Raw genomic sequence first — 24,211 nt, 5'->3', positions numbered from 1 at the left:
TGCCTACGAAAACCGTAGACGTCTCTACGAAAACTACGTGTCTACGAAAACCGTGTAGGTGTCTACGAAAACCGTAGACGTGTCTACAAAAACTGTACGTGTCTACGAAAACCGTGTAGGTGCCTACGAAAACCGTAGACGTCTCTACGAAAACTACGTGTCTACGAAAACCGTGTAGGTGTCTACGAAAACCGTAGACGTGTCTACAAAAACTGTACGTGTCTACGAAAACCGTGTAGGTGTCTACGAAAACCACACAGGTTTCTACGAAACATGTTGATGTCTATAAAAACCGTACAGGTATCTACAAAAACTGTTACAGGTGTCTACGAAAACTGTACAGGTGTCTACGAAAATTGTGTAGATGTCTACTAGAACCGTATAGGTATCTACGCAAGCCGTTCTGGCCAGACGGGTCCAGACGAACGATGAGTGAAGCATCCATGGAAGTAATTATAAAAAATCGATCCCCAAGGCAGTTTAATACGAGATCAAAGTTTGCATATTGTAATACTATCCACGCGAGCGAAGTCGCAAAAGCTAGTATTTCTTGTATATAATATTAATAAACATGAATTTTAAATTTTGTTAGTTTCGCTAAAACTCGAGAGCGGCAGAACTAATTTGGCTGATTACCTAATCTTGAAAAATTCATACACGTCCAGGGAAAGTTTATATATTTTAATTAGGAGGATACAAAGTTCACCGGCAAATAGCTAGTATTTTATAATATCTCAGCAGGCCTATAACAGGCAAATAACATTACAATGTACTCGAGAGGCGCACTCAACGTAACCGAACCCAATTATTGTGCTCGCATAATACAATTTTTCGCTCATATCATATTCCAAATTCAATAACCGAGCGACCGAAATGTCATCAAAATCCGCAGGTTACAGTTGGTTAATGTCGGCACTACATATAGGCGGACGCGACGAACCAACTGTAACCTGCGGATTTTGATGACATTTCGGTCGCTCGGTTATTGAATTTGGAATATGATATGAGCGAAAAATTGTATTATGCGAGCACAATAATTGGGTTCGGTTATATGTAGTGCCGACTTAAGACTCGTATTCGCGTTGGCCATTATGCATATATTTAAACCTCATGGTTTAAATATATGCAGTCATCTGCACAGCTGTTTCTAGTATACGCGACCTAGATTTTTTTCAATTTTGGATCAATATTCCCTCTACATGCTCGTAATCCTGCATTTGTCCGTTTCCGTCTATCCATACCTTTATGCTGATGACAAATCAGTCTCATCGATACTCAAAGTGAGTGCTAAAGGTGTGTAATACAAAATCTTCTCTTGGTCTGACAACAAAGTTCAGTTTTTGTACGCCCCTTACTCCAAAAGCTGGCTACGCCACTTCTAGTAATTGTTAGTTACGGTTCAATTTGTTAATTAATTACAAACATACCTTGTACGTCCACAAACATTTCTCGCTCCCTCGGGAGGACTTATCTAAGTTAGCTCTATGTAAGCACATACCTGCAACTTACTATGAACGTATTAAACGTTTAAAACAGTATTAATTGCAGAACACTTGGGTATAAGCCGCGCATAATTTTAAGATCGCTTACATTAAGTGCATGTGTTAAATCTACCAAAAAGCCACCAATAATACGTCACTGATCTACCAATAGTCGGCCTCCGTTCACCCACTTTCCCCTCTACACTACCGAAGAAACTTTTTTAACGTCAACTGCGTCCTTTCCTTCCACTTTTGCCGAACGATATTAAAGTCGACCGTAACCTATACCTACATGGTTACTTCTACAATATGATGTTTACAGAAAAATATTGATTGTAGATATGAACACAAAATCTAACTTTCAAAAACTAAACTTCGTCGTTAAAGCCTATCAGCTGATTTCAAAATGTAAGATTTATAATTTATTTATTTATTGAGGGACCAATGAACAGCTAATACAAAATGTTTCATTAACTACTTAAACATAACAAAATTATACTTTGTATAGCCAACAACATTATTCACAAATATTACAATAAACAATTACTAGCCAAGTGCGAACTGAGATTATGTATATTAACCATGAATAATCCATTTACAATCCAAACAAAAACAAAACAAGAAATTTATTACGCATATTTTATGATAATCATTTTATCAGCCAGGGTTGCCACCACAGATTTTAGAACTAAGTTGCCACCATTGCTAAAAGGTTTAATAATTTGTTTTTTATGGGCTGGACATGCGAAATCCCACAGCCTGACAGAAAACCGGCGTGATTAGTTAATCAATAATCATATCCAATCTGTACCTTACCCTTGTTTATACCAATTTAAGCTACCGAATCTAACTATTCTCCGAATGGGAAGTTTGGTCCTTGAAGGCTCCTGTACTGTAGACTGTGGCAAATCAAATCAAAAATATTTTTATTCGGAGTAATTTTTTACATCCATCTTTCTAGTGAAATCCATCCATCTTTTTAGTAAAAACTAAAAAGATGGAAAATTACAATTTAAAACATATACAGTACAACACGGTCATATTAACCTGACGCACCAGTCAGTCACCAGGCAGTGTGCTACTCATGGGTAGTAACTAGTTGTCATTTGATGATCTTTTTTGCTCATTTCATTCGTAAGTCCGTTGCGCCAAAATTAATTGTTTATCGCGCGGCAACGGTACATTTTTCGGGATCAAAAGTATCCTATGTCCTTTCCCGGGACTCAAAGTATCTCCATACCGAATTTTAGCAAAATCGGTTAAGCGGTGACGAAAAGACAAACTTTCGCATTTGTATGGATTTGCAGAGTCAGCCCTATTCTCTTATCAGTTGATAGTACTATCAATTTATCAATAACGAGGGACAGTTTTGCTGTCGTCGGCAAGAAATCAATACGACGTTTATATTTAGTCGCGCCGCGTGAGCTCACGAATTGTATTGGATATGCCTTGAGCTGGTCAGTGTTATTATATTATCATGTATATTATGTTGTAACTAAGCGCTCATCTATTGTTAATCCGTTGTTAAAATGTAATGCTTACTCTTTCATTTGTAGGAAGGATGAGAGAGAGAACATAAGATATTTTTATAAAATAATCAGTAGACAGATTAGATTTTTCTCTCAACTTCCTTAGAAACAGGTCATTTGCTTTAAGTAAAAAAGTTAGGAAGGTAAAGCTCGCATGTTGCAATTATCTTACTTAGCACCTAAACTACAGAGGCGATTCTAATACTCACGCATTTTGTCATTAGACTGCAACAACAGGTCGAGTAGAGTTAGTATGGCTGCAGTTTATGTAGTTGGCATAATAATTTAATATTAGGTTATTGCATAGTTTTTATCGTGGTCTTTGAGCGCGGCGACCAAATTCGTTTCATTTGGGCAGATTTGTGAACACGGTGTTTGTGTGCGTGCGACAAGACGTATGCCTGTAGACTAGCTGCTCATGTATCGGTCGCCACGCTCAAAAAGTATACCTAACTTAATATATCAAAGCAAAAAAGTGCTGCATAAATAAAATAAGTAAATAATAATTATAATTGCGGTTGACAAAAAATGCTTTGCAATAGCTTTTCCGCGGTAGTCCCCGAGTGCCGCACGTATCTTTGTTTCTAAATTAGATTTTTTTTACAATAATTAGGGTCGTCTATGGGCCAGCCGCCCATATCCTTTGTTTGTCTCTTTTACATAATTTTGTCACGTCTAAATTACATTAGCTATACGGTAAAACACAAACCGTCGTTATGTCTATTGTGCCGTCGTTCTGTAAACTCTACCAGAAGGCAGCAACAGATGGTTTCTAATCTCGAGAGCAAATTGCAATAATAAAATCCCATTTGTCTCCATTCAGTCTGTTTATCCACCGCACATAATCCTGTTTGCCGTTGTATTTCAATCTATCTTGATACTTATTTTATTTCCCTTTCTTATTGTTGGCTATTTCTGCGCGTAATGTTGATACTTGCGATGAAAAAGTTGATTATGTTACTACTTACTGTTATTTATTTTTTGTTGTGACTAGGTTGCTAAGACGAAGATATAAAATTAATATGATTTACGTAGACTTCGGTTCTATTAGAGACCTTCACTCGTGAAAGCAAACAGCCTTTATTACTTTGAGGGGAATCTAAGGGGACGTCTATTGATTGTTCTGTGAGGCATTTTTGATGATTTTTGACCCCCTCTCCCGCCTTCGTAAGATCAATTCGTAAGATTTTCACTTAGCCCGGGCGCGCACTAGCGCACTACAAAGTATGGTATGGCCGCTGGTCGCGTTGCGGCCAGGTGCGCGTGGTTTATGGCGGTTTCATACTAAGGCATCTATCTCGATGGCCGCCGCGGCCTGGCCGCTGTGGCTTGGCCGCTAGTGCGCGCCCGGGCTAACTCTTCCCCTAATCTCACGAGAGATTTTCAAAATATGTTTTGACTGTTGATTGTTGAAAAACTTCATTTGTTCTATTAAGTACTTTCATTTAATTTTTTTTAAGACTTTAATGGAGGAATAATATTGTCACACAATTTTGCACAGTTTTTTTGCTGGAAAAAATTACGTGATATTTACTACGACACCCCAGCTAAGTGAGATTTGGAAAGATCTAGCTTGATTCCCTCCCCCCTCACGTAATTAATGGATTGATAACGATTTACTATTGTTTTCGATAACTTAATTTTTTTAACAGTTTACAGAACGGGTAACACGGACTCGCGACCCCCCCCCCCCAGGACGCCATAGGACGCTGCCATGGCCATGGCATATATTGCCTATACATAAATCCAGAGCTGACTATAGTACATTATCTAATGCTATGCCGTCCCCAGGTAACACACCATCAGCACGATGTTCGAGGGCGCGGTGGCGGGTTTCCTCAACTGGGTGCTGGGCAAGTACATCCAGGACCTGGACACGGAGAACCTCAACGGCGGCATCTTCTCCGGCAGTGTCAGCCTCGCTGACCTCAAGCTTAAACCTGAGGCGCTGGTGAGTGATGAGTGAAGGTACTCAGGTCGGGCTGCCATCATCTAAATTGCCGTCGCCGACCAGGAACGGCAGGATTACCGGATTTTACCCAGACACTTTCGAAAAATCCGGCCTGACGGTCCCTGGACGCCTAGCTTCAAACTAGGACAAATCCGGGGAAATCCAGACGGATTGCAGCCGTATACTCAGGTAAAGCAGTACAGTTTTGATTCGATCCGCAACCTATCAAACAGCAAAATATTCTCATAACTCATTGCCATCAAACGACTGATTTTTGAGTTTCGAATCAGAACACGTTTCGTGTTGTTGCTGAAACTTGAACATAACTAGGGTAAACATTGCATCCAACCGTATCGAGTCTGTATTAATGTTGGATTAAAATAGTGGAATTTGGGCACAGGTACCAATACTATACACACTGCAGCTTTCGAGCATAGCAGATAAACCACAAGGGTATACCTTTTAGAAGAACCAACAAATCTGTAATAATACCTTTGTAACACAGTTTTAAGAAATAAATATTTCTTTATCTTTGTCTGATTTACCACAAGCCAAACTTCGGTTCATCTAAAAGTCTTATCGCCTTCTTAAAAATTAGGCCGACTTTAACATGTACTTAGATTCTTAGAGTGTACTTAGAGACTTAGATTCAAGTAGATAATGAATATTCGCATAGTCGTCAACATTCATGATGTAATCAAGGCAGAGGAATTAGGAGTAGTTACAGCAGGGGCACTTATTCGGTCATTACTCATTAGCATAGCTCTCTAATCATTACCAAGCGGCGCTCCTTAATTGTTCCTTATCGTCGGAAATCGATGCTCGTGAGTCGTGCCTTGGCCTCGCAACTATTTTTTATTCGCTAGCGAGGTGGTCAATAATATAATTCAACACCTAGATACATTTTTCAGCAAAACCTTGATGTTTTTCACTTAGTTCTAAAAGGTTATGGTAACACAATTTAGACTTTATAATAGTTTAAGATGTTGCTCACAACTTGCATAGAAAATAACTAATCGCGCTGAAATTATACATTTTCCGCAACAAGAACTATACACAAGAATATATACACCAGGTTCTAAGGAATCTAGTAAGTATGTCTACGTCTACAGACCAGATTAAATCTAATTCGGTACAAAAATTTAAGCCTGCGGAGGCAACAGACAGACAGATTCCTTTGCATTAATAGAAATAAATCAATACAAAAAAAAAGATGGGTTGCACTCCGGGAGTGCCGGCAGAAGTGAAAACTTGATTATTAACGTTGTGCATTATTTTTTTAACCCATTTTTTATGAAAATCGATTTTAAAAAAATAGATTTTTTTAATTAATCGAAACCCTTACAATCGATTAAAAAATATCGACAATCGATAAAAAACAATCGATTGTTCGAATAATCGATTTCGATGTTACAACACTACTCTTCAACCTTCTTACGGTTTTTCGATCAGCACGAGAATCTGACGCGAGTTTCACAGTTTTTACCCATCCCACAAAAGTGCTCAACGCCGCTAAAGAAGTTTTCACTTCAAAAAATAACATCTTTAATTCTTTTCCCTTTAGCGCCTAGCGAATTTTTCTTGTCTCATCTTCTTTCTTTTTATTTTCTTCTTTTCATATTGCACATAACAATAATTATAATCTCTTTGCAGTACGAGCTAGACCTCCCTATAGATGTGAAAATCGGCACCATCGGCAAGGTAAACCTGCAGATACCATGGGCGGGGTTATACACGCAGCCCGTCGTCATGCACATAGAAGACGTCCTTATTCTGGTCGGGCCGGCGATTTCCAACAGCTACTTCGACCCAGAAAGGGAGAAAAGACTCACGAGAGCAGCTAAGAGGAAGATCCTCCAAGATCTCGAAGCCGAGAGTGAAAGCTTGAAGGGTCCGCAGAATTTCTTCAAGAATCTCTTCACGGCTATCGTGAATAATCTTCAGATTTACGTCAGGAATGTGCACGTGAGATATGAAGACTCCATCAGCTCTAAAGACGGACCCCTCGCTTGCGGTCTGTGTCTCCAGAGCCTGTCTATTGAGACTACTAACAAGTAAGTTGTGTTTGACTTTTGTACAAAACTTACTTCTAAGGACAAGATATTGTATTAATATTGAATAATTAAAGAGGTGAGTGGAAGAAGTAGATAACTAACGTTTTAAAACATAAAAACAATAGTTATTAATTTATTCCCTTATAATTTAAACAAACTATTAACTTACCTACTTTATCATCTAGATTCTAGCTAATATCATCTATACATAAAATACACACTTTTTTTATTCAAATCAGTTTCCCGGCCCTAAAGTCTCCATTTATGCAAAAAACGGCATTTTTTTATTGTAACTTACCTGATTCATCCACTGACGACGACGAAGTTATATATAATATGTTACGCTCAAAGACAAAAATAGTTCACAACGCGTTGTGGTACCAGTGAAACAGCGAAATTCGCGTCGTGGCTCTAATAAAAATGGCCACGACGCGTTCTGGCAATCACAAAAATACCATAACGCGAAATTCGTGTCGCGGCTATATGCTATTCGTTTTTCTTGATTGATTAATCGTCCATAGGTATGGAAGATTATATTTGAATTACCACGCGTACTACAAAATATTTTTTCTTTTACTAAATCACTGCATAACCTGTTTTTCATTTATTATTTGAAAATATCCATAGTTCCATAATATCCGTGCTAATATTATTATTACTGTCTGTCTGTCTGGCGCATATTGATTGATTAATCGTCCATACCCATGGACGATTAATCAATCAAGAACAAATCAAGAAAAATGAATAGCATATCAGCCACGACACGAATTTCGCGTTATGGTCGTTTTTGTGATTGCCAGAACGCGTCGTGGCCGTTTTCATTAGAGCCACGACGCGAATTTCGCGCCGTGGCTGTTTCACTGTGACCACAACGCGTTGTGATTTCGGTCTTTGAGCGTAACATATACACATTGTGGATCTATTTATAAGGGGACTAATCAATAACCATAATAATTTGCGTTAGTGCCTTTCTACTCGTACTCGTAATTATTCCCATTAGGTTTTTATGCGCTTTGATATAGGATTACGCTATACTTAATGAAAACCGCTTACGTCCGTACTCAGAGACATTTAATGATTAGGTACTTATACGACCTAATATCTTGTGATTTTGTGAAGGTTTTGGTAAGAATTCTATCAAAGGCATCATTAAATAACAACTCTAATTAGAATAGCAGATAAAGACTTTTTATCCTTATTTTTAAAATTTCATATCTAGTTAAATAAACTATGAAAATATAAACGTTTCTTCAACATAATTTGCAATTATAGTCGCTGATTTTATTTCTTTTTCTTTGAAACCAGAGTCTTTGTCGGTGGACCTTCCACCATTGCTTTACTCTCCTATAACACCTTTAGTTCTTATGGCATTGACATTCGTTGATTACTTAACAGCAAATGGAAGCCATCAGTAACCCCAGCAGATGCGTCCACTCTCTACAAGGTGATGAAGGTGGAATCCCTATCCCTCTACTGGAACCCCACTGCTACGGCGCTAGATGACGCTGAAATCGCCAACATCACCCCCATGCAGTACTATAACTGGAAGCACTATATGCTGACTGGGTTGGACAAGTTCTCCATGCATCATGAGGACTTTGATTTCCGTAAGTCATATTTTGTAGATACTATCAGATACTTTGATTCCTAGGCAGATGGCGGACCTAAGTAATTTGGTCGCGTTAAGTCAAACCCATCCGACCGATCACAGCTAACATTGAATTGACATAAGCCGACCACATGACGTAGGTCCATCAACTGCCTAGGAACCAATTTCCTACCTCTTTTTAACTACAATAAGTTCAGGCGCAGGGCAGAGTGCCGCAAATGTTGCATGTCTGCGATGGCATTAATCTTTTTTTAAATCAAGTGACCGTTTTCTCGCTGGTATTTTTGCAATGACAAAAACCAAGTCGGGAGAAGAACCCAAAATCTATTCGAAAACAGAACTAAGAATCACTGGATATGGTGTTTGGAAAGATAAACACGTCAACTTAACACCAATTCCATTGCTAAAGTCTTCGATCACTAAGTATATTAGTGATCGAAGGCTAAAGTGCAATTGCAAATGCAGTTTTTTATGCGCGCTACTTTGGCATTGTAGTGGTATAGTACCTATCTATGTTATTATTGTATTCGTCATTCGTATTATACTTGTGACTTAGTGAGATAGAATAAATCATAAGTTCAAGACGGTCGTGTTACTTACTTGCACCAGCTCCTCACAGCTCAGCATTTTGAACAGATACAACACTTATTAGTTATTACTTACATAGCTTAGACAAGGTGTAACAAAACTAAGTGATAACGGATAATACTTTAAGATGTATATGGGTCCCTTATATAGAGTTAGCTGTGAAAGTAGCAGCTGTGAAAGAGTAACTTTTTTCACCTTTGTATGGAAACATTCATTACGCGTTAGCGTTTGCCCATACTAATCACAACAAAAATTGTGCTCTTTCGGCGCTGCACTTTTACGATGAACTCTATATAAGGACACATACACATTACACACCCTAAAGTATTATTACTTAGTTTTGTTACACCTTGTATTTCGTTGACTTTCCGCCTACTGAGTGTTGAAAGCACCACTATATTTCAGTGCTCAAGCCCGTGGCGTGCAAAGTGAAAGTCATCATCAACCGGTCGGTAGAGCCGCGAGTGCCGCGCCTGCTGCTAGACGCGGTGGTCCAGGACAGCGCGCTGCAGCTCTCGCGCCGACAGTACCTGTCCATCGACAACCTCATGAAGTCCTTCGACAGGATCACGCTTAACAGGTATTTTAGTGGACTTATGGAAGAAGGTATAATTTGAGTCTCGAAGTCCTTCGACAGGATTACGCTCAGCCGGTTGCATTTAAGCTGATTATTTATCAGCACCGTACGCGCCGTATGCGTCGAACGTATATATATAGTACACGAAATGCGGCGCATACGGTGAGGATGAATGTGCGAGGTTTCACATCATTTCATACAACAAGTTCAAAATTGCGGTGCGTTCGGCGTGCGCGTGCTAATAAACTGAGTTATACGAGAGTCTTGCATCTGCATGTTTCAATACGCTTAAAGTTGAGGCGGAGAAAGACCGCACCTTCACAGAAAACCGAAGATCAAAATCAATTGCGCTTCGAGGGGATCTTGTAGAACAAGTGTATTTTAGTGGCTTTATTTGAAAGCTCCACGTCGGATCTGATAGCCTAAAAATTGATTTTAGATTTGGGTTGGCAGAAGAAGACTGCATCTTTATCGAAACCCGAAGTGCAAAGTTATCGTGCATTGTGATTTGTGGTCTTGATTTATTTATATATGTGCTGCGATAGCAAAAATAGAAGTACATACCCCCTTTTTTCATAGGAAATACCGTCACCTTCACCCCGGAGTTCCCCTATCCAAGGACGCTCGTCGCTGGTGGCGGTACGCTTACACCGCGGTAGTCGAACAACGCGTACGCCCGTACACCTGGGCGGCCATCAAGCGGCATAGAGAGAACTACAACACATACAAACAGACATACAAGAGCACTCTAAGGAGCCCTAACGATACAGAGCTGAAGTTGGATCTGCAAAAGTGTGAAGATAGTTTGCCGATTATATCGGTCGTTATAGCGAGAGAGCAGGCTAAGTTTGAGGTAGGCTATTTTTAACGATAAACCAGTTTGCTTGTGAACCTTATCGTCATAGCAATAAAGGCAGTGATTGCTGAGATATTACGACCATACATACTTATGCTACAGAGGAGAGAGTAATGGCTGTTTTCGCCAACTGTCGCAGAGCTCTCAGTGTCCCCTAGCGGCTTAAAGGGTCATTTTTTTCTCTCACTTTTTTAGTAAAAAGTGGAACCCGTGCGAGTTTCTTACGCCGGTTCTTCTCGCCGGGGTAGTTCCCGAACCGGTGGTAGGCATCAGGTAGACATTCTGAAAAAATTTGATTCAAATTTACTCAGAAATAAAACATTTTTTATTTATTTTATTATTTTTATGTATCTCTGAAAAAATTTAACTTTTGATAATACCTATATTTCACCAAAGTTCTAAGGCCCTAAAGACGTAGGTGTCACATAAACATTAGTGAAATCTTGAAGGGTACGTAAAAGGGGCTGCTAGGGAGACACAGTGTTAGAGGGCAGTTAAGCATCAGTCGCGGTTTATATTATAAAAAGACGCCGCCCATAAAATTTTAACTTTTGCAGTTATAATAAAGATTAACTTGTTCCAGTTGCTAGCAAAAGAGCCTGACATAATAGAAGTCGTAGAAACTGAGATAGACTGGTGGAGTCCCCTCAACAGTTACAAGTCAAGTGATGCTGAAGAGAAGTCCCGAGTAGACTTATGCGTCAAGACCCCAAGGTCGAAGAGTCTTTGGAGCCACCTCTCCAGCCCAGAGAAGAAGAAAGTCTGCGAGCTGATAGGTTATGCTGAAGGCGCGCCGAAACAAGATAGATCTAAGCAGTATATTGGTAAGAAAATGGAAGGCTAAGCATGGGCGTACCGAGGGGGGCGGGGGCAGGGGGGGGGGGCAGCTGCCCCCCCTGGATCATGTTGACGTTCCTACTAAGTATATTATCTAGTACTTTTATCTATAAAAATTAAAAATTAAGAACGAGTTTTTGCCATTTGTTTGCAATACAATATTTTTACAACTAAAAATTATTAATTTTTTATTCTTTATAAACACCTAGCTTATGAAAAATCTGATTTGCCCCCCCTGGCCCAGAACCTGGGTGATTTGCCCCGCCCTGGCCCAGAACCTGGGTGATTTGCCCCCCCCTGGCACCAGAACCTGGGTAATTTGCCCCCCCCCCCCCCCCCCCCTGGCCCAGAACCTGGGTACGCCCATGAGGCTAAGGGTAGGCTTAAAAGTCTAATCAGTCTTGTTCGCTACACATGGTAGCCTGTTGTTAGAAGCAATCTGAATATTTTATATAATTTCAGAACACAAACTCAACCTAACTCTGGCCAACTCCTCCATAACTCTCATCAATAGAAACAAGGAGATCCTAGTGGTGACACTCACTCAGGTCCTAGCTTCGTTGGAGACTCGCCCTTCTGCTAAAGCTTATAAGGTACACAATAGGTTATTTTGACATAAAGTCATGATAAAACGCGTTATGCCAAATCATTTTAACATCCTTCGCCATAGAAAATATTGGATGCAATTTGATCATTTTGATTAAGAGGAGTCCACCCCTCCGTTTTTCCATACAAACGTTCTCCCCTGTTTCCTCCCTGGATAATGCCGGTAGAGTTATAATTTTTTTTCCTGAATATCTATGGCTACTAATACAATGTCCCCATGTTTTGTTTTTTTTTTTTCATAATTTAGTTCCGTTCCGTTCAAAAACCCAAAAAAATTTCCAGATTTTCCGCTGTGTTCAAACATCCAGAAAACAGATTTGGCTAGATTATAAAAAAAAAACATAGGGACACAGCTCAAGACTTTCTTTAATCTTTAATGAAAAAAGTACTTAAATCGGTTAAGTTTTGGAGAAGGAATCAGAGGACAACGAATCGATGATTTTCTGTTCTTTTCTTTGAACTTTTGTCGTGTTGTCTCTACCGCGCTCTGCGGTGGGAGACTTGAGATTGGTGAGACAGCAATACATTTTCGAATACCTATTTTCAATGTCTCTCGCGCTTGGTGTATCCTCTTAAGTACTCTCTACTGATAGGAACTTTTGAAATATCTCATTCACGGTAATAATCTGGTTGCACTAACATCCAACTATGTTTTTGTCGGTTGTTTTGTATTTCATCGTTTCAGTTTATGACTTTATTCACAGATATCAACGCGAACAGAGAGCGTAGTCATCGAAGGGCTATCCGCCGACAATGATCTGATGCCAATCCTACTGGTAGCCCAAAGCCCTGTGGTAGGAGGCAGTAATGCCTTCGCGTTGGATATCGAGAGGAACCCCGCTAGCAGTCACGCTGACTACGGCATCACATGCCATCTGGAGCCTGCTGAGATGGTGTATGTGGAGGTTCGTAATTCGTATATACTGGAGATGGTGGTGGAGTAATGGACATTGGTTCGTTGGTACTTTGTGTCCTCTGTCGAAATTAAAACATGTGATGTTGGAAGTCTCGTAAAATATGCTCTGTGTAGTGTATAACTTCTATATTATAGCCTATATAGCCTGGTGACAGACAGACCTAGACGGAGGGATAATGAATCTCAATAAAATAGTCATATTTGTACTACACCCCCAAAAAATACGAATATTGGAACGAAGTTCCTTATCGTGCGTTGCGTAAGGGGGCTAGACAAAAAAAAATAAGACCAAAAGTTGCAACGATACTTTTTAGTTTTTGCTTTAGTTGTAAGCCGTGCGGCGTGCGCGGATTTCTCTCTCTATCTCTCCTGTGTATCCTCTCCGGGTGTTCCTTGACACCTCTCAAGTTTTATTCATACATTTTTCCCTGCAGCACACCGTCACAGAGATAATCAACTTCTTCCAAACGCACTCCATGTCGTCCGACGAGCTACTGGACGAGGCATACCAGCTGGTGGAACAAGCCGGAGCTATCAGCAAGTCGGTGCTGGCCTACGCCGTTAGCCGCAAGAAGGTCTTCCACGTCAACATGGACCTAAAGGGCCCTTGTGTCATCGTGCCAGAGCATGGCTGTGCCAAGAAGTGAGTACATTCTGAACAACTGAATAAAATTGTGATATGTTTTTACTTTTTATGCGTTGAGGTTATTAAATTCAAATTCAAATTGTTTATTTCAGACAGCGCATAATTATAGTCCATACTAAAAATTATATAAATCCCAATAAATGCACAACATAAAATACCTAATTACAAATTACGTGCATGCATTTGTGTCCAGTTTTTGTTTCTTCATGAACTGAGTGTCAGTGTCCATTCGACTCGCAATGAGTTGCAGGTAACTGTTGGAGCTGCCGCGTACTCTTCTCATCAGGGATGCGGATCTTTTTCGCATTATTGCAGCAAAGCTGTCCACTCCGGCGTCCGCGAACATCCCTGTCGCGCTACAGAATCGCGGCAGCCCCATCAGTGTCCGAAATTATTATATTGGACCCGCAGGGCACTATAAGCCGTTATTAAAGCAGAAAGCTAAGATTTTGAGGATTACAACAGATTTAATTTAATTCTGCTTACACTTATGCCACAAATGTTTCTAGACAGTGCCGGTTTTAGTACTACCAGCGCCCTGGGCGAGATTTCTTCGGTGCCCAGGTTGTTCGCAGAGCTAAAGGAAAGGGCGCCCGTTTTCGTCTGCCTTCAGCGCCCCTTTTTATCCGGCGCCCTGGGCGGTCGCCTAGCGTCCCCCCACCCCTAACGCCGCTACAGTTCCTAGATCCTAAAATAGTTATGTGACAAGACTGTCATAGAAATATCACCTTTGTAGACCCGGCAACATGATAATCGTGGACGTGAACCGCGTGGTGATCAAGTCGGACCTGCAGCCGCCCAACCTCGCGCTGGAGGACGCCACCTGCATGGAGCTGGAGGAGAGGCTTTACGACAGGTTCCACGCGGAGTGCTCTTTTCAGGTACTATCGCTATAACACATAATACAACGCTCTCTTGTTTCCATAAATCAGTATAAAGACTGTGGCGGTACCCACAATTAGCGCCACAATCCTGCATCGCGCTATCGAAATATCACGTGGGCTCCGGCCTGACCGAGCATAACACCTCGCTCGGTCGGAAGATCATCATTTGCGGCCTCCACGCAATATTCCCACAAGACCAAGACAGTAATGTTTTCGTGCACGAGTCAGAGTGAAAAGAGAAGTATTTTTGTGCCTTTTTTTGCAAAATTTCTCTGTATGCGGTGTAACAAAACTAAGTGTGTAATACTTCAGGGTGGTACGAGCCCTTGACTAGAGTTTCCTGGGAGACCGGGGTTTCCTAGGGTACGCTGTTATATGCAGCGCTTAAAGAGTTACTTTTGATTTCCCCAAAGTCATATAATTGCGCTACTATTTGCTTTATTTTGTTATATCATGTATACTAGGTAATCCAGGTATTCGTTTTAAAAGCATGACTACATTTAAACGCTATGACGTCACAGGTTCTATTCTGCGAGTCTCAAGACGATTGGCGTGAGGCGCGCAGGGTGTGTGACTCTGATATCCACCTGGTGCCGCGCGTCAAGTCACAGCTGGTGTTCTCTACTAGCATCAAGAAGGACTACAAATTGCTGCCGAGGTCTGTATATGTGGGGTGACATTTAACATCTAAGCTCTAAGGGACTAAAATAGGATTCGAAATTAGACTAAAATAGGTTAAAATATGCAATATATTTAAACTGTAGAGCCTCTATTTTTGGCGTAGATAGTGTGGGTCGTCACCCACCTACCATTGATAGATCTGCCTCTATCAATCCTGAAGGAGCTGTCTTATCATAATAGAAGTAGATATGGGCGTTATATACAGCCGTATAAAAACTTATAATATGTGAATTAAATTAAGTTGTATGCTGCTTGTAGAAGTAGAAACCCGTTAACGTCTCTACTCTCTGTAACTCTCTCCTCTCTTATGAAGTTCTTGATAATGATTTATGATTTAGGAAGGTAATAAAAAAGTTACTTTTGCAAACTTTAATAAGGGCATTTTTAAATTGCTTGATCACTTACAGATACAAACTAAACATATCCCTGTCGAGTTTGCGTCTGAACCTCTCTGATCGCATCATTGGCCAGCTGTTAGACTTCTGCGACAATCTCCCGGTACCAGTACCGAACACTGTGCCGGTCTCCTATATCGATTCTGGGGACTATGTGGAAGAGATGGAGGATCCTGAGCTGGCGGAGACCCTGCAGTTTGATAGAGTGAAGGCGGATCCTGGGTATAACGACCTGGTGAAGTTGAGACAGAAGATCGTCGGGGCGTACTTTAGTAGAAATAGGTGAGTCTGCTGGATTATATTGGTAAAATAATCATAGTCCTGTGTTGAGTGTTCTATACAGCTCGAAACGGTGATCGACTGCGTAAGCTAGAAAGAGGCGATACGGATTCATGGCTGTTGAATGGTGAATATAACGCTGATCACAAATTATTTACACGAAATGCTTTAGACTGCCCTAACCACTGTCAAATTCTTATTCCTCATATTGAGCGTATCACAATTCAGAATCACAAAATAACCAAAAAAAATATTTTCTGGAAATTACTCCACACGCCAAAAAGCACTTTATTGACACATGTCGCGTTAATTTTGTTAATATAGTTGGCACGAAATGCGTGAACAATTTACATACATACCCAGACTTCACACATTCAAAACCTTAAAAGTTATTCAAAGAAAGTTACCCAAATTCTCACATCTTATCTCTCACTCAGAGCGGCGGAAACACAAACAGACGGGGAGAGCGCCAAGTCGCCAACCGACGAGTCCCTGCCCGCGGACTTTAGCGACGAGGATGTGGAGGAGTACGCCCGCTCCGTCGACCTGCCCGGGTTTGACGACAACGTCTCCCCCAGCAACACTATCAATACCCTCATGCGCTTCGTTATTGGTAAGTTTGAGGTTATGTTGCTGTTTTAATAGCTTTAAAGACCTGATCGAAACCTGGATAATTAATTTGCTAATGAAATGTGAAATCACTAAATACGTAAATATCAATGTGATCATACCATAAATATTTAAAGTGTTATTAATTAAGAAAAAATGTATCAATCTTTAGCACCTTCTTTAAATTATCCTTTATTGTCTTTATCGTCATCGTTATTAACATTACCTTCATCACTATCGAAATTTGTATAATCATCAGCTCTACATTATCACCATCTTCCACACCATTATCATCATCATGCTCATCCACATATTTTTAGATTACATTGCCTTATAAATACTTTGATCTTCAAGCAGCCATAATTTTTAGGTGAAATAGTGATAAACCTGAGCCGTTCAAGCGAGCTAACGGACAAGCCGTACATAATGCTAAGCGTCAGTAAGGTTTGCCTTGATATCGCACTCATGGCGTACGGGCCCGCTATACAACTGTCTGTAGGAGACGCACTGTTAGCTGACAAACAACATACGGCCAATGGAAAGTATTTGGAACTGCTAACCAGTTCGGGAGAACTGTTCAATCTACTGTATAGAAAGGTATGTTCTTCTTTCTAAAATAAATATTATGACCATTACATTTGACAAGACTTATAACTTGCATGTGTCTTATGATGGTCTTATATTTGTTTGTTTGGGTGCAATCTTGCATCTTATTTTCGTTGTAGATGTTATGAATTGATAGAATTAAAATTTTGCACTACGGTGCATGCTGAATTATGTGCTGTAAAGCCAACATGACATCACAATCAAGATAACGGACAAATTATTTGATTTCAAGTGTTAAATAATGTTTCATCTAGTCGAATTCTATGAAATTTCCCTCCCAAAGTTCTAGGATTAATTATTATTGATTATATCTTACCAGGTGCGAGCCAACTGTCCGGAGTTTCGGTCCCACTTCCACAGCGTTAAACGATCGCTGGTGGCGGACGTGGGCGCGCCGGCGCTGCTGCTGCACGCCACCGCGCTCACCACGCTCCTCAAATACCTGTACTACATACGCCGCAAGTGAGTGTATATACACATACAGGTACGTACGCAAACGCGTGTGTCGTGACGTAAGCGCGTGCGTGCTTGCGTACGTGCGTACGTCGCGTTAGTGCACTGACGCAGCTGGTGTTGGTGTGGCCTAATTTTGACTTCTCGCGGCGCTGGTGCGCCTTAGGCGACCAACACTAATGTTACGTAAAATTTACTTGATAGGGTTCTCCATTTAATGAAGAGGGAGGCGTTTGTCCAAAATCATGAAAGCATAAATCTCGTAGTCTTTACCTCAACAAATTATAAAAAATAACGTGTTACGTGATTAAAAGCCGCACGTATACTTTCTAGTTTCTAGATATCGACTCAATAACTAGCTGTATTTTGGAATCGTTTAGAATTGTAAGGGAAGCTGTTAAAAAAACAACGAAATATAACTTTTTGGTTGTGTGGACTTAAAATTTTTGCAAAGCTCAATATGACACTTAGGGCCTGTTTCACCACTTTCTGATAAAGTGCCGAATAGGCTATACACAACTTTTTGACAGATTCTCCGTACTTCATCTGTCAAGTTAATTGGTAGATAGCCTATTCATCACTTATCAGGAAGTGGTGAAACAACCCCTAAATGTTTCTGTTCCAGGATAGAAAAGAGACATTCAATAAGTATCAAGAGCGTGGTGCCGAAGACCAGGTCATTATGGGACTACATGATGCAGCCCGAAGCCGACCCGCCCGTGCCGCCGGGAGCTACGAAGTTCAGCTACTCAGTCAGGTTAGTGATAACTGATAATTATAATTAAGAGGCCGTCAATTCTCTACTCATATAAACAGGGGATGATACTGTTCCCTGTTTATATGACTCGATGATGATGAATCAATTATGACTGCTTTACAGCTGATTTGATGACGTCATTACGACGCCATGTTTTTTTGAGGCAAATATTTTTTATAGGGTATCATCAGCGACAGCCCGTCTCTGGGCTGCGGAAGGTCCATTACTTGAGATGCGGATACTGTCTCTAGAGAGCGACTGCGTGTTCCGGGCGAACGACAGACTCATCTTCAAGATGTTCCTTGGCGCTTTCCATGTGGACGATTTGACTGAAGCTACGTTGTACCCAAAGGTAAGCGATAGTTATGTAATCAATAAGGATTTTGATCGTGACGTGTGACAAGTACCTATTTGACAAAAGAACTAATCGAAACATGTAAGACTGGCCATAGACGGACCGCAAGTTGCAGTCGGGACCGACCGCGACTGCTCTAGAGCGGTCGCGTTGAAATTTGCACCGACCGCTCAAGAACTGCTCGAGCGGTCCGTGTATTGCGAATATGAATTGAGTATGAAAACTGCAGATCGCCGTGTGGCGACCGTATTTTGCAGTTGGTTTCGACTGAAAGATGCGATCTGTCTATGTCCGGCCTAGGCTGTCACAGACAGAGCAGGTAATGTATATTAATGTACATTACATCCCGGGATGTATATCTTTACATTATATTATTGTATCACACACACAACGATCTTTCCCTACATTTCAATGCTAAACGCCCCGCTTGACGCAAATTTCAGGTGCTAAAGTGTTATACAGGCTGTTCTTATTTTTAATGTTGTAATACTATGGCCTTTCGAGTTACTTGCTAGTAGCAGGCCTGTCTCACTCGCGAGAATAGGTATTGAACTGTAAGTACCACCCGCGGGTGACCAATCAGTAGGGACTCACTAGCGAGCGGTGACGCACGCGCAAGATTTTTCGTCGCGTATCTACTGTTTACTGATCATAGAGGAATTTTATTCATGATACTGATTTAACCGCTGTGAAATCTTATAAAAATGAACAATTAAAAAAGGCCTATGAAATATGTATATGAATAAGGTATTTAAATACAAAAAGTAGATAAAAACTATACAAACATACCAAATAAACCAATTTCATACAAAGAAACACACAAACTACACAGAAATAAACACTAGTTACTATGTTTAAATTGTAAAATTTACTGTTGGTACTACTAATATATATTCTGTGCTATTAGATTCACTAGATAGTTCATCAGAAGATGATTCGGATTGTAATTTTGATGCGCGCATTGTTACTTATTGCGCCAAAAACAAAACGATGTGGATTGAAGATATTTGATTGAAAATATAGGCTCTGGGGAACAGACTGCCTGCAGTACCTGCTGTGAAGTGCTGTGCTAAGGTGGCAAGTGGCAACACTGTGTGTATCTGTCTATCATACACTTATAATATAATCACAGAAATTTTTGCACTCACAGAATTCATAGGGTTATGAAGAGAAGAGATGTATCGTTATATACAGAAATATATTGAGATGTATTTAGATGTATCTGTATCTGTATCTGTATGTATATGTATTTAAATATATATTTTCATATAGCTCGGTATCTTAAAATATGAAGATGTAAAAATATATGTTATAGCTGCTGTGTGTGGTCTCCTGACGATTTCTATAGAAAGATGTATTGAGATGTATCGAGATGTATCGTGCTATAATATACATCTTTACATTACCTGCTCTGTGTGTGACAAGCTTAAACACAAAATTCTTCTTAGTGGCAGATCGAAAAAATTTTGTGACAGTTTCAAAACTACGAAACCAATAGTTGGCGCTGTGTGAAAGTCGGGTCTTCCCCTAGTGGCGAAAGAAATATCGAGAAGCCCCAAAAGCACATTACCAAAATCAATTCCCTTTTTTTCTCAACTTTCTCCAATTTCCCAGCTGGTATGGCCCGACGGCGACAAAGTCATCGAGGCGAAGTACGTGCGCGCGGCCAGCGGGCAGCCGCAGCGTCCCGCCGAGCTGCGGATATACGTCGGCCGCCTCCACGTCGTGTTGTTCTGTTCCCTGCTGTACCACCTGCAGGTATAGCTGTCTCATTCTATTGGTGTTTCTTTTCTTCAATAATATAGTATATCACCTAAACGAAAAATAGGCTCTACTATACTGTTCTCGGCGAAACATGGCGGTAGCGGTCATTGACTGCCTGTCAAAAACTTGTCATTTTCTATATAAACCGCGATTGACAATGAAGTGTCAGATGTTGTCAATCGCGGCTTTGTATAGAAAATGACAAGTTTTTGACAGGGAGCCAATGGCCGCTACCGCCATGTTTCGCCGAGTACAGATAGTTCTTTACTCATAACTCTTAACACGTCTAGAACTATTAAAAACAGTCTCAGAGTCAGAACTAAGGATTGAAATAACAAACGTTTGTCAGCTGAAGTGTTGCTACCATCAGATAAATAGCTGCATAATAAATAGTTTTTTTTGTTTACAAAACTGCTCAAGACGTAATACGACCACCGTGCGACGCGACGCATCACTGCATTACTATGTGGTTACAGTGGTGTAGTGTAGACTAGAAACGAAGTTTAGGCATATTTATACCTTATTGTTGCATACTTATTTTATAACATTTGCTATTTTTTTATCAATTGAACAGCAAATAATGGAGAGTTTCGCGCCGAGCGGTGCTGCGGCGGAGGCGGCGGCGGCGGCTGAGCGGGCGGCGGCAAGACGCGCGGAGGCGCTGCGAACCGCGCCTGACAGAGTTAGCCTGGCTATTGAGGTAATATATATTTTATAATCATTTTTATACCCGACTACGGCGAAGTCAACGGAAGGTCATGATTTTATTTATTTATTTATTTATTCACACTTAATGCAATTGACAAAGGCTTAGTGCTTTGTGGCATTCTCTACCAACCAACCTTATGAAGACAGAAGCATGCATGAAGGGTGATACTGAGAATGTGTAATACAGGCGCATTCTTGGTAATGAAACACAGAGGATTAAATTTTCGCTGCTTATATTAGAATCCCCGATACGGTTTTTATCACAGGCTCTATAATTTTCGTCGTTAGGTTAGTATTTAACTTCTGACTTTATTACCAGATACATGCTCCGGTCCTATTGCTGCCACAGAAGCCGTCATCGCCAAACTTACTTGTGCTAAATACAGGTATCTAAACTTCATATTATCCTTATTAAAAAAAAATATATTAATAAAACTTAGAAGTTCATTAAAAGCGCTTCAAAATTAATTTTACTTTTCTGAAATTATATTCTGTTGCAGATGTTTGTAGTTCGCATTAATTGTTAGTATTCGTTATTTAAGTTAAGAGAAATGTCTTCACTCTTTTCTGTCACTTCTTGTCATCTAAACCAGTTCAGCTGCTTGAGTATGAAGAGACAGAAAAGCAGGTAGACTCACTTTCGCATTTATGTTATTACTAAGAATTGGTAGTGTCATAACACTTGTCGATTTTTTTTATTAAGTAGCTAACTCATCATTATCCTACAGGCGACCTTCTGGTAGAAAACTTCTTCAAGACGGTGAACACGAGTATAGAGGCAGCGGCTCCTATCGCCAGTCCCGTGGTGGACAATATACTCGTCAAGCTGGTGAATATCACCCTGTCGCGGGCTGTGATGACCTTGGCTGGGACTCTGGAGGTGCAGGTGAGTAAAGACGTCAAATAGTCAATCCGTCAGTCAAGATACCACGGCCTCAAAAAACTTGCACTAAGTAAGCGATTAGCTGTGGTTCCAAAGATAGATATTGCTTATGAAGTAAGTTTCTTTTTTATGTAGTTTTAAAACAAATAAGACATACAATTTTATGTTTGGGCCCTGATGATAAAGTCACGTCCAACATTTTTGACATAATATCATCGTCGCGAAAAGACGGCTTTGAAAAAATAATGAGATGCAACATTTTGTTTGACGTCTTTTAGCAGACGTATTAAGCTGTATCTCACGTGACACTTTAGAATATTATGGTAGTTTTCTTCATCCAAAAAAATAATTTAGGATTGCAACGGAATGTGCAGGCTTAAGGGATTCAAAATGTCATGTTAATATAGAGAGGTGATACAGTCACACTACAACTGCAATGTTCTACATTTTTTCCAACAGGAACCAATCCTAGAACCCATATCAGTGAAGTGCGATCTCAAGCGCACGCTGAGCTACTCTCAAGTGTCCACGACGCCAGCTTATCGCGACCTGCTGTTGTGTGAGGCAGATGTCGTCATGGACACTGTGGTGTTGAACCTTGGACAGAAGGACCTGGCGACGGTGCTGGCTGTGTGGAGTGATAACTTGAGTGAAGGGAATTATATATGTGAGGATAATTTTTGAGTTTTCAGAAACTTACCTTTTAGGAGTTACCTTAAGATTTCAAGATGCGGATTTTCTTTTGTAGCTTTATAATAATTATGCGTGTCACCTTTTCTTTCCTTTCATTCTTTCTTTTCTTTCGTTATTATGAAGAACAAACGAGACACCGTGATGTATTTTAATTCATGACAAGCTTATTGAATAGCTAGGTCGATAACTTAACATACAAATTTCTTCGTGCTCCGTGACCAAACCAAAGCATAGGATTTTATGTTTCTTTCCAATATTTTTACGTATTTTATTACAGGTACGGTACCACCTTCGTCTCCCGTTGAGATGGCGCCATGTGACGTGACAGTCAAGAAGCTACAGGCTTTCTTCGCACAAGGCGAACCGATCAGAAAAGAGTCTGTTTTAAGGTAAAGTACACATTTTTTTACTGTGGAGCAATTCAAGAAATTGATAGAAAACGGTATAATAAACGTAGCGACCAAGGTGCCTGTTCCTGCTCTGTAGTAGAGCAGGGCAGTCGAGGAGAAGGTGAATAGGTGTTTCATCCTCCTCCTCACAGAATCTGCAAGTCATTATGCTACAAATACCCATTCTGTTTAGGTGTTTGTTGAGCTTGCAGTGCCCAGTTAGGCTTCTGGTAAGGATTTTTAATTGGTTCCTACCCAAGGTGAGCACTAATTCTGATTGTTTCTTGTTGAAGTCAGGAATTAGTGCCTTGGAGTGTTCAAGGCCAGGGGTCTCAGCCCATTGCTTCCTGCATAGTCTGTGACCCCATTCCTTGAGCACTTGCTTTGTGGTACTCGAATACTCGTCCACAGAGGAAATTCGTGGCACCAACCCCAACCATATCGTTCAATTTATGAGCATTATAGGGTTGGGGATGATACTCTAGTGCGAAGGAGTCACAATAGATCCTCATGGGTCGCAGTGACGTCAGGGCTACAGTGACCTGCCTTCTTTAAAAAAAAAAAATTTATAATAAACGTAAAAAACAAAGTAAACGTAGAGTTCCACTACACATAGACAATTGGACATTCAATACATGAGTGAATGTCCAATTGTCAAATTGTCAAAAACACATATATGAATGAATGAATGAATGAATGAAAAACATTTATTTCAGACAAAACAATTTGCCCATAGTAGTGTTAGTGTGTTAGTTACAAATTTATAATAATAAATAATAACAAATGCTTATAAAACATACTAAATATTATGTTAGTGATGTTAGTAATAATTTTCCTTAACTTAAATTACTCCTATTACTATCCTTATCCAATGTCCTTGGATAGAACAGTCAAATCTATCTGCAATTACTTTCAGAATGCTGTTGTTTGATTTTCGTAGACGTTGGAAAAGTGAAGCTGTTTTTTTGCGTATTACCGCTTTAAAACCGTCGGTACGCGCAGAGGCAAACATACCAGAAGCGCTACAGCGCCGCGGTAGCCCCAGCAGCATTCTGAAAGTATTGTTGTACTGGACGCGCAGAGCGTCACAGGTTCGATTCCTATA

The 24,211-nt window shown here is 40.3% G+C and overlaps 1 protein-coding gene across 7 annotated transcripts in view; it reads left to right on the top strand.

Annotated features, from left to right (window-relative positions):
- Window positions 1-24,211, top strand: part of LOC121733805 (vacuolar protein sorting-associated protein 13A-like) — a 57,702-nt gene that overhangs the window by 1,325 nt on the left and 32,166 nt on the right. For 6 of the 7 annotated variants that reach the window (XM_042124165.1, XM_042124160.1, XM_042124164.1 and 3 more), the window contains exons 2-24: window positions 4,802-4,961; window positions 6,615-7,015; window positions 8,411-8,622; window positions 9,618-9,792; window positions 10,369-10,642; window positions 11,229-11,469; window positions 11,945-12,075; window positions 12,793-12,993; window positions 13,439-13,647; window positions 14,387-14,531; window positions 15,056-15,192; window positions 15,623-15,892; window positions 16,327-16,502; window positions 16,869-17,095; window positions 17,424-17,566; window positions 18,183-18,314; window positions 18,495-18,666; window positions 20,284-20,427; window positions 21,008-21,133; window positions 21,461-21,527; window positions 21,870-22,027; window positions 22,484-22,691; window positions 22,995-23,106. In XM_042124165.1, the coding sequence (XP_041980099.1) occupies window positions 4,821-4,961; window positions 6,615-7,015; window positions 8,411-8,622; window positions 9,618-9,792; window positions 10,369-10,642; window positions 11,229-11,469; window positions 11,945-12,075; window positions 12,793-12,993; window positions 13,439-13,647; window positions 14,387-14,531; window positions 15,056-15,192; window positions 15,623-15,892; window positions 16,327-16,502; window positions 16,869-17,095; window positions 17,424-17,566; window positions 18,183-18,314; window positions 18,495-18,666; window positions 20,284-20,427; window positions 21,008-21,133; window positions 21,461-21,527; window positions 21,870-22,027; window positions 22,484-22,691; window positions 22,995-23,106 (4,202 nt within the window). In that variant the 5' untranslated portion in view covers window positions 4,802-4,820. Of the gene's footprint in view, window positions 1-4,801; window positions 4,962-4,981; window positions 5,151-6,614; window positions 7,016-8,410; window positions 8,623-9,617; window positions 9,793-10,368; window positions 10,643-11,228; window positions 11,470-11,944; window positions 12,076-12,792; window positions 12,994-13,438; window positions 13,648-14,386; window positions 14,532-15,055; window positions 15,193-15,622; window positions 15,893-16,326; window positions 16,503-16,868; window positions 17,096-17,423; window positions 17,567-18,182; window positions 18,315-18,494; window positions 18,667-20,283; window positions 20,428-21,007; window positions 21,134-21,460; window positions 21,528-21,869; window positions 22,028-22,483; window positions 22,692-22,994; window positions 23,107-24,211 lie in introns of those variants that run through there. The other variant, XM_042124166.1, reaches the window with a different exon arrangement.

The sequence above is a fragment of the Aricia agestis genome, chromosome 14, assembly GCF_905147365.1.
Source record: "Aricia agestis chromosome 14, ilAriAges1.1, whole genome shotgun sequence".
NCBI classification, from domain to species: Eukaryota; Metazoa; Arthropoda; class Insecta; order Lepidoptera; family Lycaenidae; genus Aricia; species Aricia agestis.
This window is presented reverse-complemented; position numbering and strand designations above follow the sequence as displayed.